The sequence below is a fragment of the Salmo salar genome, chromosome 20, assembly GCF_965601325.2.
Source record: "Salmo salar chromosome 20, fSalSal1, whole genome shotgun sequence".
NCBI lineage: Eukaryota > Metazoa > Chordata > Actinopteri > Salmoniformes > Salmonidae > Salmo > Salmo salar.
Window position 1 is genome coordinate 40654991 of NC_138310.1, and position 15093 is coordinate 40670083.

The following is a 15093-nucleotide window of genomic DNA, read 5'->3' on the forward strand; positions in this document are numbered from 1 at the left end:
GGGGACACTATCGTTCAACACACCTTGTAACTCGTCTGCAGTAAAATCTCGTAAACCCAAGTACTTCTCTGCAGCTGCCACCACAACATCTATTTTCTGTGATTCACATTCCATTTCTGCGGTACAGTTGAGAACCATGGCTATGAATGCTAAGAATCCAACATTACAGAAGCACATGTTATTCCTATCACTCTATATTGGCCTCAGCCTACTCACAGGGATCCTCTTAGGATCCCTTGCCCTGGACCCATCATCTTCCTCTGCTACTCTCTTCGCTGCCTCAGCATACGACACCTTCTGTATCTGTACTACTCTGATCCTAGCAACCTCAACTTGTCTCTCTCTCTCTCTCTCTCACCGGACACTTCGGATTTCCCGCACCATGGGTAGTTAACACACCCAACTTTTTCCACCGATACTAAACATTGCTTTGTCTAATGCCCTCCTGCACACTTCTCATCCAGAAATCTCCATTCTACACACTGCTGCAACATGACCATAAGCTTGGCACCTAAAACACTATAATAGGTTCGGGACAACTGACACATCCTAATTTGACTGTTGGGTAATGACCTTGCATCAAAACTCAGTAGGACAGACTGTCTTCTCTGTTTCACCACACTCTCCACCGGATCTGCGTCACATCAAATGGCGGGCGACACAGACAACAGGAATCTTCAATTTCAGTTGATCTTCAACACTTAATGCCACCCCAGTTATCACTCCTTTCAATTGCGCCCTGCTCCGTAGAGCAAAGCAAGTCACAGATGTCTCTAGGCGCGTGGTGCGGAGCGCCCACTCGGTCTGAACGGAAGAAACACAAAAAAACATAATGAGACAGTCATCCTGAGTATCTCTAGGGCAGAGGAAAGCACCTCCACCATTGCACTCCACCTGAGCATCACCAACACCGGGGAAGACAACTTCGCTGTTGATGAGACTATCACCAACACTGGGGACGAGAGCCAGGCCAACACATCTTCAGAAGCCTCTCTGGTTTCATCATCTCTGGATTCCTGCATTGAGTTCCTCCTGCCAGAGGTTAATCAGAGGATGACGCCAACAGCCAACGATGTGGTAGCCAGTGATGGGGCCCCAGTTGTTCCGAGTCAGAACATTCTGAAGATAACCATTAGGAAGATCATAGTCCGAATTCCCTGTCCACACGTCCTTAACCCTATTTGACCAGGCACTGGCAGGATAACCAAAGGTTACATAAGCAGTTTCCTTGAGGATGACAATGTTTTCTGGACGCCATCGTCACCACTGTTGATATGAACCTGTCTGTATGCTGCCCTATCCAGGTCCTTCTGCTGTGGTGGAAAGAAGAAGAGTGACAGGCAGAGAGACACGCAGTAAACAATAACAACAGAACCACTGTGGTTTACATCAGCCACATTTATATTTACAAGCATACATACATTTTTTTGGGGGTTCATTCTTCATGTTTAGTAAGCTAATCATCTAATCTTCAGTCCTTCCACATCTCAGAAAGGCACGTTTGAAAGCATTGTAAGAAATACTGGTGTAGAAACATTTTGAGAATTCCAAATGTATTGATTACATCACTTCTTTATTGCTCTGTACAAATAAAACAATACAACTATGAACATGTGTCAAATAAAAACAAACAAAACGTTTTCACTTAATACTTTCTTACTTCTGTTTCTGAGGAGTATCATGCTGTAACAGTGTCATACATAAAACCCAGTGTTTAGTGGGCTGCAGTCAGAACAGGAAGTAGGAAGAGGTAGATAGGAAGTCAAGCAGGGAATTTGCGGGGGAGGGGGGGCAAACGTACGCACGCTAACAGCTATTATTCTGCTAAACAAACTGATTAAAAGGTTAAGAAAATAAAGCTATTTTTATCAGTTAGGGGCTGGACACCATTACAAACATGCTCTTTCTTTAGTCAAGCTCTGAATTATTTTTCGACAAACAGATCTGTGCTTCAGATGGGTTCAAACTGGGAAATGTGTGGCGTCAGTGAGGCATATCAGCAATATGTCTGCAGCCGTTTGACAGTATAACACACGGTGCATCCCAATCAATAAATGGTGTTTGCTGGTGACACCATAGAAATGAATAGGTATCTTTATGGATGGCATATTGTCTTAGCAAATTAATATTGATCATCTCAAATGTACATCCTAAAGTGTAAAAAACAAAAGAAAGCAACAACAAAAAAGATTGAAACGAAACCTTGAACGGGTTCATTGTGAAGGCATTCAGCCGGTCTCGCTCTGCCAGACAGAGGAAGACAGAGCCATGACATCAGGCTCCAAATAAATACCCTCTAGAAATATGAGTAACTTCCAATCCTCGTTTCTCCGTTACCCTATTATTTCATAGGGTGAAGGGGGTAAGGGGGAGCTTTTCCAGTTTGACAAAAATCAGCGGGCACATCTAAAATAAAACCCTATTCCCCATACAGTGCACTACTTCTAGCCAGAGCCAAGGTAGTGTATTTATGGGGAATAGGGTATGATTTGAGATGTCGCCCCGCTCCTGCTTCATACAGCAATAGCCGGTTGCGAATCCTCCTCCACCTCCACCTCGCTCCCCTCCACCTGGATCTCAGAGTTCACCTGTCCCTCTGCTGACACCTGCACCACCCGGATCTCAACACCCGCTTCCTTCAGTCTCTCTATGTCCTCCTCACACATCTCGGTCACCTCCCCATCCACCAACATGGCTGTTTCCGCCAATGCTACCACACCTACGGGCTCCACGGTAACATGCTCCACGCTTCTCCCGTCCTCTAGTAGAAGGGTCTCCCTCTTGCCTCCCTTCTCCTCCCCGGCCCCTTCCTCTTGCGTTGCCACGGCGGCGGTGGCAATGACCAGTTCCTGGGTTATCAGCTTGTCGTCTGTGACGCCGTGCAGGTCGCTGAGATGTCGGCGGAGATGTCGGCGGAGGTCGTCGGGCTGGGTGAACCAGAGGTCACACATGGTGCAGTGGTTAGGCTTTTCTCCCGTGTGTGTCGTCAGGTGGTCTTTAAACAGCTCCCAGCTGTTGAACACACTGCTGCACACCTGGGGAGGGGGGAGAGGTCATTTTACAATCCAGCATATGCTCTACTCAGGGATGTGATGGGTGATTTTTACTCTTTATAAATCAGGAGAAAAAAACAAGAGCATTCTCTGCACCTGACATTCGTAGAGTTTCTTGCGTCCCTTCTTGGCCCCTGCGCCATTCTGACAGGCAGCCATGTGACATTTCAATGTGCTGTTCCTGGCAAAGCGCTCATGGCAGTCTGGACACGCAAACGGTTTCTCACCTACACACACAAGGGATGAACTACTTATTACATCCACTGCATAACTCAGGAGATCCTATTAAGGGGGTCTGATTTACATTCACTTCACAAGAACAGGTCACTCACTCATCAATGCACAATCAAAGAGATCACACTCAGAGAGAAGAAAGGTGTTGTTGATGTGCAATGAAGTGCTGTTGATGCTATGTTTTAGTCTGCCTAGAAACTACAAATACACATCAGCTATAGACAGAGTGTACAAAACACTAGGAACACCTTCAACAGAACAGCCTCACTTTCGTTGGGGCATGGACTCTACAAAGTACAAATAACCCCTGAATGAATCCCTCGTGGTATGATAACTCTTACCAGTGTGCTTTCGTAAGTGCTCCTTGAAGTGTCCAAAGTGGTCAAACTGCTTGTCACAGTACTCGCACACGTGTGTCTTCTTCTTCTGGGACTGGCTGCGCGACAGCTCCTCCGCCTCGTAATGTAACGTGTTCAGGTGCTGTTTAAGCGCCCCCTCCCGCGTGTACGCCTTCCCGCAGTGGCAACACGCATGAGGCTTGTCCAGCGCGGCCATGTGCGCACGCATGTGCTGTTTAAGGTGATAGTAGAGGCGGAAACTGCGGTCACATTTGTTGCAGCGGAACATGTTGTCCAGCTGAGAGATCTGGACCTCGACCATCTCCAGACTCTCGAGAGTCTTGAGAGGTGTCACCGTCTCCTCCTGATACACCATCTCCTGGATCACACACACACCAATACCATAGTTTATTTTTCCATGATGTATGGATGCATTGAGATGAAAGGATGACTTGCTTTGGGAAAGATTGGAAACGTCAACAAAACATATTCTTATATATATATATATATATATATATAAAATTGTTTTTTTGTTTTGAATCAAGGTTAGTCACGGTCCTTCCAAGTGTGTGGTTTTTACATGCGCAACAGAGAAACAGAGTGCTTTGTTTACCTCCTCCAGTCCTTCCTTCTTCAGGACATGCAGCGTTAGCCCCCCCTGCTGGTACTTGCTGGTAATGTCAGCAAGCAGAGCCAGAGCAGAGTCATCCGAGACTGCCAGGGTGTTCCGAGCAGCGTCCACCACCTCCGTCTCCTCCACCTCAATGGTACCCTCCCCGATCTCCACCTCAATCTCCACCTGCAAGGACAGACTTGGGTCAGTGCAGCAATACATATCAGGAGGAAAGGACGGACGATGAAGAGGATGATGAGTATCATTTGGGACACACAAACATAATGTGCCATTGTAGATCTCTAACCTGCTCCCCCTCCACTGAGGGAAGAGTCTCAGATATTTTCCTCTTCTTGGCCTTGCTATTCCCCGCCGCCAGAGCCTGGGATAGCTGGAAGAGGGTGCCATCACCCATCCTATGGCGAAAGAGAGAGGGTTATATTCATTCAAAATGCTTTACGTTCCAACAGATAAAATTACAGATACCATTAAACAAGTTTAGAACCCAACACTACACCAAAAGGGGGCTAGCCTTCAGAAAGTGTTCACACCCCTTGACTTTTTCCACATTGTTGTGTTAGAGCCTGAATGTAAAATGTTTTATTTTTGTTTATTGAATGTTTAAAACATATAATATACTTGCAGTGAAGCCACTCAACAACTACATCACATTAGTCATCTAACAGACTCCCATCCAGAGCAACACACAGAAGCAACCAGAGTCAACACCCTGGTCAAGGGCACGTCGACAGATCTACCACAAGGTCAAAAGACGGGCCCCCGAAACAGCGATCCATCAGCCAACGGCCCAAGCTCCCAACCGCCAGGCCACCAGCCCTCCAAGATCCCTCCCCACAGTTCCCCAAGAGCTGCCCCTCAACCATCTGAGAGCCCCTCCCCCCAGTAAAAAGTACAATAATTTAAAAAAAGAATCCCATTCCCCACCCTCAAGACCCATGCACCAAGAACAGATTTTTTTTTTTAAAGAGAAAGACAAAGCAAAACAGAAAACAACAATGCAAAAAACAACAAAGACATCAAGGACAACAAAAATCATGACCGCATGGCCAACAGAACATGTTTGAGTGCATATATGGCACTATTTACATGTGTGTGTGTCCATGTATGTGCATATTTGAATGAGAGTGTATGTATATGCATGTGTACAAACACCTGCACGGCATCAGCCTCAGGCAAACCCAGCATTAGCTGTAACAACACTGTCCCTCAGTGTCATTCAAACATACTTTTTGTTTTATACTTTTATCTTTGACCGTCATTCTATACCCCACCCAACAACTCCACTCCCACATCCCAAACCTCAGCCCCTCCCACCTATCTCTGCTGGCCACCCTCTTCGGATTTCTACGCACCACATATTTTTCAGCTATGCTGTGATGTTTAACATTGAAATTCAATCTATCTAATCGAATCCACAGACTGCGAGTTGAATATACTAATACTTTTACTAAGAGTATTAGTATATTATTAATTGACTGACCCGGTCTCTCCAGATCTCCCAACAGTACTAAACTCAGCAAAAAAAAAGAAACGTCCTCTCACTGTCAACTGCGTTTCTTTTCAGAAAACTTAACATGTGTAAATATTAGTATGAACATAAGATTCAACAACTGAGACATAAACTGAACAAGTTCCACAGACATGTGACTAACAGAAATAGAATAATGGGTCCCTGAACAAAGGCACGGGGTCAAAATCAAAAGTAACAGTCAGTAGCTGGTGTGGCCAGATTAGCCAGTTCTTGTTGTGAGATGTTACCCCACTCTTCCACCAAGGCACCTACAAGTTCCCGGACATTTCTGTGGGGGAATGTCCCTAACCCTCACCCGCCGATCCAACAGGTCCCAGATGTGCTCAATGGGATTTAGATCCGGGCTCTTCGCTGGCCATGGCAGAACACTGACATTCCTCTTTCAGGAAATCACGCACAGAATGAGCAGTATGGCTGGTGGCATCGTCATGCTGGAGGGTCATGTCAAGATGAGCCTGCAGGAAGGGTACCACATGAGGGAGGAGGATGTATTCCCTGTAACTCACAGTGATGAGATTGCCTGCTATGACAACAAGCTCAGTCCGATGATGCTGTGACACAAAGCCCCAGACCATGACGGACCCTCCACCTCCAAATCGATCCCGCTCCAGAGTACAGGCCTCGGTGTAACACTCATTCCTTCGACGATAAATGTGAATCTGACCATCACCCCTGGTGAGACAAAACCACGACTCGTCAGTGAAGAGCACTTTGACAGTCGTGTCTGGTCCAGTGACGATGGGTTTGTGCCCATAGGCGACGTGGTTACAGGTGATGTCTGGTGAGGACCTGCCTTACACCAGGCCTACAAGCCCTCAGTCCAGCCTCTCTCAGTCATTGAATAAGCATGGGAAACAGTGTTTAAACCCTTTACAACGAAGATCTGTGAAGTTATTTGGATTTGTACAAATTTTCTTTGAAAGACTGGGTCCTGAAAAAATGACGTTTCTTTTTTTACTAAGTTTATTTCTAGGGTAAATTTTAGATCAATGTTCTGCATTTTCAGCCATTCCTGAACCAGAAAACAGGCTACCTGAGGGCAATACCAAAATAAATGGTCTATTGATTCTGTATCCTCACAACAAAATCTGCAGAGCTTCAATGATTGAATGCCACATTATTTAACATTTTGTTGGTGGCAAGAATTCTAAATAATACTTTTAGCTGAAAAGCACAGTCTTGAATCTTGCATCATTATTTTCATATATATCACCTCATACACCCTGTACCATGAAATCGGTACATCAAAAATCTCTTTCCAACTATTTTGCAATCTGTATGGCACAGCTGTCAACATCCTTAGTCCTCAAATGAAACTGGTATATTTTCCTATTTATGCTATTTGTATTCCTCTGTCAGTTGATCCTTTATATTGGGCAGAGAGACCAGTTCCCTACCTCCTTCCACTGCAAACTGCCTCGTCCATTTTTGGGGTAATGCTGTAATCAATTGGTTGTAATCTTGGATTGAGCAGACCTTCCCATAGAATTCTGATAACTCCATGAAAGACATGGTTTCCAGAAGAGGATGTCTTCCTTAATTGATCCCCCATAAATGTAACGGACATATACCAGGAGCTGTGCCAGGCCCACCACGTCTGTTGACTCATCCAGCTGTAACGCATATAATTCACTGGCTTCTATGCGAAGCAGTAGTTGTTTCAAAACATCTCCTGCCTTGTCACTGATGCGTCGTGAAACAGTGTTGTTTGATGAAGGCATTGCCTGTTCCCCCAGCATTGTTCTAGCCATATCCATGGCAGCAGGAAGAATTAAGTCCTCCACAATAGTATAGGGCTTGCCTGTCCTAGCCCCTAGGTAGCTCACCATATAAGACGCTTCTAGCACCTTCTTATTAATGGTATCTGTTGCTTTTATACATGTCTTACTACTCAAAAGTCGTCTTAATTCTCACTAGAGGTTGACCGATTATGATTATTATTTTTTTCAACGCCGATACCGATTATTGAAGGGCCAAAAAAGCCGGTGCCGATTAATCGGCCGCTTTTTAAAATGTATTTGTAATAATGACAATTACAACAATACTGAATGAACACTTATTTTAACTTAATATAATACATCAATAAAATCAATTTAGCCTCAAATAAATAATGAAACATGTTCAATTTGGTTTAAATAATGCAAAAACAAAGTGTTGGAGAAGAAAGTAAAAGTGCATTATATGCCATGTAAGAAAGCTAACATTTAAGTTCCTTGCTCAGAACATGAGAACATATGAAAGCTGGTGGTTCCTTTTAACATGAGTCTTCAATATTCCCAGGTAAGAAGTTTTAGGTTGTAGTTATTATAGGACTCTCTCTCTCTATACGATTTGTATTTCATATACTTTTGACTATGGGATGTTCTTACATTTACATTTTAGTCATTTAGCAGACGCTCTTATCCAGACGCTCTTATTACAGTAGTGAATACATACATTTCATTTCATGTTTTTTTTTTTTGTACTGGCCCCCCGTGGGAATCGAACCCACAACCCTGGCGTTGCACACACCATGCTGGTGTTGCAAACACCATGCTCTACCAACTGAGCCAAAGGGAAGACTTATAGGCACTTTAGCATTGCCAGTGTAACAGTATAGCTTCCGTCCCTCTCCTCGCTCCTATCTGGGCTCGAACCAGGAACACATCGACAACAGCCACCCTCGAAGCAGCGTTACCCATGCAGAGCAAGGGGAACAACCACTCCAAGTCTCAGAGCGAGTGACGTTTGAAACGCTATTAGCGCGCACCCGGCTAACTAGCTAGCCATTTCACATCGGTTACACCAGCCTAATCTTGGGAGTTGACAGGCTTGAAGTCATAAACAGCGGAATGCATTGCGAAGGGCTGCTGGCAAACGCACGAAAGTGCTGTTTGAATGAACGCTTACGAGCCTGCTGCTGCCTACCATCGCTCAGTCAGAGTGCTCTATCAAATCCTAGACTTAATTATAACATAATAACACAGAGAAATACGAGCCTTAGGTCATTAATATGGTCGAATCCGGAAACTATCATCTAGAAAACAAAACGTTTTTCCTGTCAGTGAAATACGGAACCGTTCCGTATTTTATCTAACGGGTGGCATCCCTAAGTCTAAATATTCCTGTTACATTGTACAACCTTCAATGTTACGTCATAATTGCGTAAACTTCTGGCAAATTAGTTCGCAACGAGCCAGGCGGCCCAAACTGTTGCATATACCCTGACTCTGCGTGCAATGAACGCAAAATGACACAATTTCACCTGGTTAATATTGCCTGCTAACCTGGATTTCTTTTAGCTAAATATGCAGGTTTAAAAATATATACTTCTGTGTATTGATTTTCAGAAAGGCATCGATGTTCATGGTTAGGTACAGTCGTGCAACGACTGTGCTTTTTTCGCAAATGCGCTTTTGTTAAATCATCCCCCGTTTGGCGAAGTCGGCTGTCTTTGTTAGGAAGAAATAGTCTTCACAGTTCGTAATGAGCCAGGCGGCCCAAACTGCTGCATATACCCTGACTCTGTTTGCAAGAGAAGTGACACATTTTCCCTAGTTAAAAGAAATTAATGTTAGCAGGCAATATTAACTAAATATGCAGGTTTAAAAATATATACTTGTGTATTGATTTTAAGAAAGGCATTGATGTTTATGGTTGGAGCAACTGGTACCTAAGCGATTATATGCAACGCAGGACAGGCTAGATAAACTAGTAATATCATCAACCATGTGTAGTTAACTAGTGATTATGATTGATTGATTGTTTTTATAAGATAAGTTTAATGCTAGCTAGCAACTTACCTTGGCTTCTTACTGCATTCGCGTAACAGGCAGGCTCCTCGTGGAGTGCAATGTAAAGCAGGTGGTTAGAGCGTTGGACTAGTTAACCGTAAGGTTGCAAGATTGAATCCCCGAGCTGACAAGGTAAAAATCTGTCATTCTGCCCCTGAACAAGGCAGTCAACCCACCGTTCCTAGGCCGTCATTGAAACTAAGAATGTGTTCTTAACTGACTTGCCTAGTTAAATAAAGGTCTCAAATAAAAAAAATAAAAAAAATTGGCCAAATCGGCATCCAAAAATACCGATTTACGATTGTTATGAAAACTTGAAATCGGCCCTAATTAATCGGCCATTCCAATTAATCGGTCGACCTCTAATTCTCACCCCAAAAACTCCTGTGGCTTATTTTTCAAATTGGCATGTTTTGTTTCTAAATGTCTGCGCAAGAGTGCAGGTTTCATCGAGTTGTGAGATAGTGTATTATATGTGCGAAAGTACTGTGGCTGAGGAAAGGCACTACTCCCAACATAAGTGAACCCCAAATCAATGTAGTTCTCATCATATTTGCGCCTCTTCGATGGTCCAATGTCTCTGTCTGTTGTTCGGTGCATTCCCAGGTAAGGGGTCAGTAGCTCTTCGGCTGCATCAGATTCACAACTGTCAGTGTCCATGTTAGCTGGGCTAACAACAAGGAGAACAACTTGTGTCGTCGACAGGTGTAGTACTGCTGGTAGTAGCAGGTCTACCAGTAGAGCTGGTATGTGTCTCTGGTATGTGTGACTTTTTTTAACCATTTATCCCTCTTCGAGCAAACGGAATGAGCAGCAGCTACGTTTGGCTACATACGGACCGTTAGTGGAATTCTCGCAGAAGAGTAGAGGTTAATGTGATTGGATGTTAATTATTTGACTAGGCTACCTGTATTTGACATTGTGTTGTTATTTCGCTGAACACTAGATGGTTTCATTTTATTTTTGGCAGTGAAACGAGGCTACTCAGGCGAGAAAAAAATCTCACCCAAATGTATAGCCCTGTTGGAAAATATAAATGGACTGTTTAAATATTTTTTTTTTTTTTTTAAAGTAAATAAATAATATATATAAAAAAAACGTAAATCACATTTTTATTTGGCGTACCCCCGACGGCATTGCGTGTACCCCTGGAAATTCCAGTTTGGGAATACCTGGTCTAACACAACAAAACGTGGAATAAGTCAAGGGGTATGAATACTTTCTGAAGGCACAGTAAGTAGTAAGGGACTATATTAGTAGTAAGGGGGTCCAGATGTTATAATGGCCGTCCAACCTGTTGTTGAGGGCCTTGATGGCCTCCTGCATCTGAAGGTACTCTGCTGCCTTCCACACGTCGTTGACCTCCTCTGGCCCACTGACAACCAGCGTAGCCGTGTACGTAAATTCCATCAGCTGGCGGAAAGCTGAGTTACTCACTCCTGCACAACACAGGGGATTGATGGGTACATTGGGTTATTGTGTGATAGTCTTATAGTTATTGTCAGAAGTGGATATAGGCCTTGTTTTGTTTCTCAGGGGCTATAGCGCTATCTGCTATCGTTTATTTTCTTGATTGATGACAGACAGACATCAGTGGTTCAGCAGTACATACCTTCAATCTCCACTAGTGGCTCCTGTGTGAAGTCCTGGAAGAACTTGTGGAAGAACTGACTGCACGCTGCTAACACTGCCTTATGGGCCCTGAACTGGTGTCCTACAGACCAGAGGTAAGATGAACGCATGAATGGTACAGCACATAATAGAATACTTCATACAATGTGGGCAGTTTTCCTTAACACAATGATATTGAAAAACTTTTTTTGTTTTACCATTAACCTACATGGCTGATCAAGGCTGTTTTTGTATTAACAAAATATATAATTAACTTTTAGTTGACAAGCTAAAGCTGCACCTTCACTTTCTGCAATTCAACAAACATCACTGAGGATGAGCTTACCGTCCACTATGAGAGTGATGTCTGTGAACTGGTCCAGCTGTCTCTGTTCATTCAGTTTGTCCAGCATGACTTTATAATGGTCTGGGAACTGACTACCACACTCCTCATCTGCCATGGCTCAGCCCCTCACCTGCACATGAGGAAGAAATCCATGCAGAGATGGCACACTGTTCACATCACCAGTAATGACAGACTATATGGTCTGAGTGTATAATTACATCTGGGCAAACAAGTTAAACATGAACAACATGCTCACAGCATATTGATGCACAGACAGTAATGTGATTTTAACATTGATTTAAATACAATGTTATCATTGGGCATTCTGCAGCTTTTATGAATATATATAGTACCAGTCAAAAGTTTGGACACCTACTCATTCCAGGGTTTTTCCTTTATGTTTTACTCTTTTCTACAATGTAGAATAATAGTTAAGACATCAGAACTATGAAATAACACATATGGAATCATGTAGTAACCCCCAAAAAAGTGTTAAACAAATCAAAATATATTTCAGATTTTTCAAAGTAGCCACCCTTCGCCTTGATGACAGATTTGCACACTCTTGGCATTCTCTCAATCAGCTTCATGAGGTAGTCCCCTGGAATACATTTGAATAAATAGGTGTGCTTTGTTAAAAGTTCATTTGTGGAATTTCTTTCCTTCTTAATGCGTTTGAGCCAATCAGTTGGTTTGTGACAAGGCAGGGGTGGTATACAGAAGATATATGGACTTGGTATTTTACCAAGTAAGGCTTAGGGCAAGAACAGCTCAAATAAGCAAAGACAAACAACATTCCATATTTTACTTTGGAAAGTTTCTTCAAGTGCAGTTGCAAAAACCATCAAGCGCTATGATGAAACTGGCTCTCATGAGGACCGCCACAGAAATGAAAGACCCAGAATTATCTCTGCTGCAGAAGATAAGTTCATTAAAGTTACCAGCCTCAGAAATTGCAGCCCAAATAAATGCTTCCCAGAGTTCAAGTAACAGACATCTCAACATCAACTGTTCAGAGGAGACTGCGTGAATCAGGCCTTCATGGTCGAATTGCTGCAAGAAACCACTACTAAAGGACACCCCTCATAATAAGAAGAGACGGAAACACGAGCAACGGACATTTGACCGGTAGAAATCTGTCCAAATGCAAGATTTTTGGTTCCAACCGCCATGTCTCTGTGAGACGCAGAGTAGGTGAACGGATGATCTCCACATTTGTAGTTCCCATCGTGAAGCATGAAGGAGATGCGATGTTGCTTTGCTGGTGACACTGTCTGATTTATTTAGAATTCAAGGCACACTTAACCAGCATGGCTGCAGTGATAGACCATCCCATCTGGTTTGCGCTTAGTGGGACTATCATTTGTTTTTCAACAACACAATGACCCACCACACCTCCAGGCTGTGTAAGGGCTATTTGACCAAGAAGGAGAGTGATGAGTGCTGCATCAGATGACCTGACCTCCACTATCACCCGTCTTCAACCCAATTGAGATGGTTTGGGATGAGTTGGACTGCAGAGTGAAGGAAAGCAGCCAACAAGTGCTCAGCATATGTGGGAGCGCCTTCAAGACTGTTGGAAAAGCATTCCAGCTGAAGCTGGTTGAGACAATTTTCTCTAAATATTTGTTTTTAATCCCAGCTGCCGTTCCCGCAGGAGGCCTTTTGCCTTTTGGTAGGCCGTCATTGTAAATAAGAATTTGTTCTTAACTGCCTAGTAAAATAAAAATAAATGCCAAGAGTGTGCAAAGCTGTCATCAAGGCTAAGGGTGGCTACTTTGAATAATCTGAAATGTATTTTGATTTGTTTAACACTTTTTTGGTTACTACATGATTCCATATGTATTATTTCATAGTGTTGATGTCTTCACTATTATTTTACAATGTAGAAAATTGTAAAATAAAGAAAAACCCTTGAATGAGTAGATGTGTCCAAACCTTTGACTGGTACTGTATATTTCCATCTTGATCTGCCAATGTGGGCAATATTTGTGGGAAATATCGCTGTTTGTCGTATGTTTTGTGTTCTGCACAAATTGGACCAACAGTATTTCAGATTTTTTCGTAATGAAATATGACGTTCGAGGCGGGAAAATCGCGTCAACCTCATGTGTTATCCAATAGAATATTACCGATGCAAAGAGAAGACGTAAAATTCAGCCAATCATGCGTTTGACAGCAGTATGATTGGCATCAAGTTCACCAATTGAAAATAGCAGACAATGCTAACGGTAGCTAGCAAGCCTAGCTGCAGCAGAAGGCCTCGGGCTATAATCGAGGGCCGTAAAATCAAACTTAACGATATATATTTAATCAGAATGTGTACCTAATAATATCAACGCTAACTACATAATGGGTTATAAGAAGCAGCGAACAATCCAGTTAACGTTAGCCAACAAGTTACAGTAGCTAATCCTTTCAAATAGGCCCGTAAAGGCTCTCCCCATTTCGAGTTTGACCATCGCCAGTACGTCATCAAATCGCGCATTAAAATACACTTTTTCCTGAGACATTTCCTAATTTAGACATAATTTGCCTGAAATATTTCACCTCATACATCAGAAAACATACCTCAAGTTACGTTCTGCTGCTTTATTCAGTTGTTTTTGCGTATAAGTCTTTCCCGACACTTGCAACGTTGCTCTTCTCTCGTTCGTCTAAAAAGGGCGGTCGCTCAGTCTGGCCTCAGATTCCCAGCAGACACTGCAAACTCCAGAAGACGCCGAGGAGCGTTGCTGGGCAACAGATCGTCTCCCGTTCGGTTTACCGGAACCCTGGCCCCTTGGTTCGGTTCCATTTCGGTACTCAGCTCCTTTCCCCTTTTTTTGGTATAGACAATTTATTTCATTCTTCATATTCAACACAAAACAACCATACAGTACACCAAAATATACAGAAACACACCAAAATACAATGGATAGTATTTTGCTAGCTGCATAGTTGTCTTTGTCATAGTTTGATAATTGTGTAGTTTAGAGTAATTATCGAGGTTAGCTAGCCAGCTATTTTCGTCCCCCGCGACGCCATTTTTCCAAACCTAGCCAACTATTACCGACGAGCAGCATTGTAGAAACTAAATACATTACAAAGGAACGTCTTGATTAGTGCTATGTTAGCTAGCTACATAGTTGCTTTTGTAACATGATAAGGTGTAGTACTGAAACCATCGAGGTTACCTAGCCAGCTACACGTTCAAACAAAGTCAACAACGCAGCCACTGCTAGCTAGCCTACTTCACCAGCCAGCAGTACTGTATCATTTGTCATTTTAGTCAATAAGATTTTTGCAATGTAAGCTTAACTTTCTGAACATTCGAGACGTGTAGTCCACTTGTCATTCCAACCTCCTTTGCATTAGCGTAGCCTCTTCTGTAGCCTGTCAACTATGTGTCTGTCTATCCCTGTTCTCTCCCCTCTGCACAGGCCACACAAACGCTTCACACCGCGTGGCCGCTGCCACTCTAACCTGGTGGTCCCAGCGCGCACAACCCACGTGGAGTTCAAGGTCTCCGGCAGCCTCTGGAACTGCCAATCTGCGGCCAACAAGGCAGAGTTCATCTCAGCCTATGCTGCC

The 15093-nt window shown here is 43.4% G+C and overlaps 1 protein-coding gene across 3 annotated transcripts; it reads right to left on the reverse strand.

Moving 5' to 3' along the window:
* Positions 1-1383: 1383 nt before the first annotated feature.
* Positions 1384-14220, reverse strand: LOC106580618 (zinc finger protein 131). 3 transcript variants are annotated; one of them, XM_014161868.3, is made up of 9 exons: positions 14092-14220; positions 11521-11650; positions 11176-11277; positions 10858-11002; positions 4546-4654; positions 4239-4424; positions 3629-4004; positions 3150-3280; positions 1384-3035 (listed from the first exon to the last, which is right to left on the reverse strand). In XM_014161868.3, the coding sequence occupies exons 2-9, from the start codon at positions 11633-11635 to the stop codon at positions 2514-2516; spliced, it is 1686 nt and encodes a 561-aa protein (XP_014017343.1). In that variant the 5' UTR covers positions 11636-11650; positions 14092-14220; the 3' UTR covers positions 1384-2513. The 3 variants fall into 3 exon arrangements, with proteins under 3 accessions (XP_014017343.1, XP_014017345.1, XP_014017344.1); XM_014161870.3 differs by lacking the exon at positions 14092-14220 and adding an exon at positions 13847-13958; XM_014161869.3 differs by lacking the exon at positions 14092-14220 and adding an exon at positions 13459-13563.
* Positions 14221-15093: the final 873 nt, after the last annotated feature.

What these genes read in the sequence shown, in the direction of transcription:
- LOC106580618 (XM_014161868.3), bottom strand. Translation starts at nt 11,635, where the DNA reads ATGGCAGATGAGGAGTGTGGTAGTCAGTTCCCAGACCATTATAAAGTC. An exon ending in GCACTTACGAAAGCACACTG is followed by an intron (nt 3,281 to 3,628) that starts GTAAGAGTTATC and finishes TTGTGTGTGTAG; the next exon opens with GTGAGAAACCGTTTGCGTGT. An exon ending in AGAAACTCTACGAATGTCAG is followed by an intron (nt 3,036 to 3,149) that starts GTGCAGAGAATG and finishes CCCCCTCCCCAG; the next exon opens with GTGTGCAGCAGTGTGTTCAA.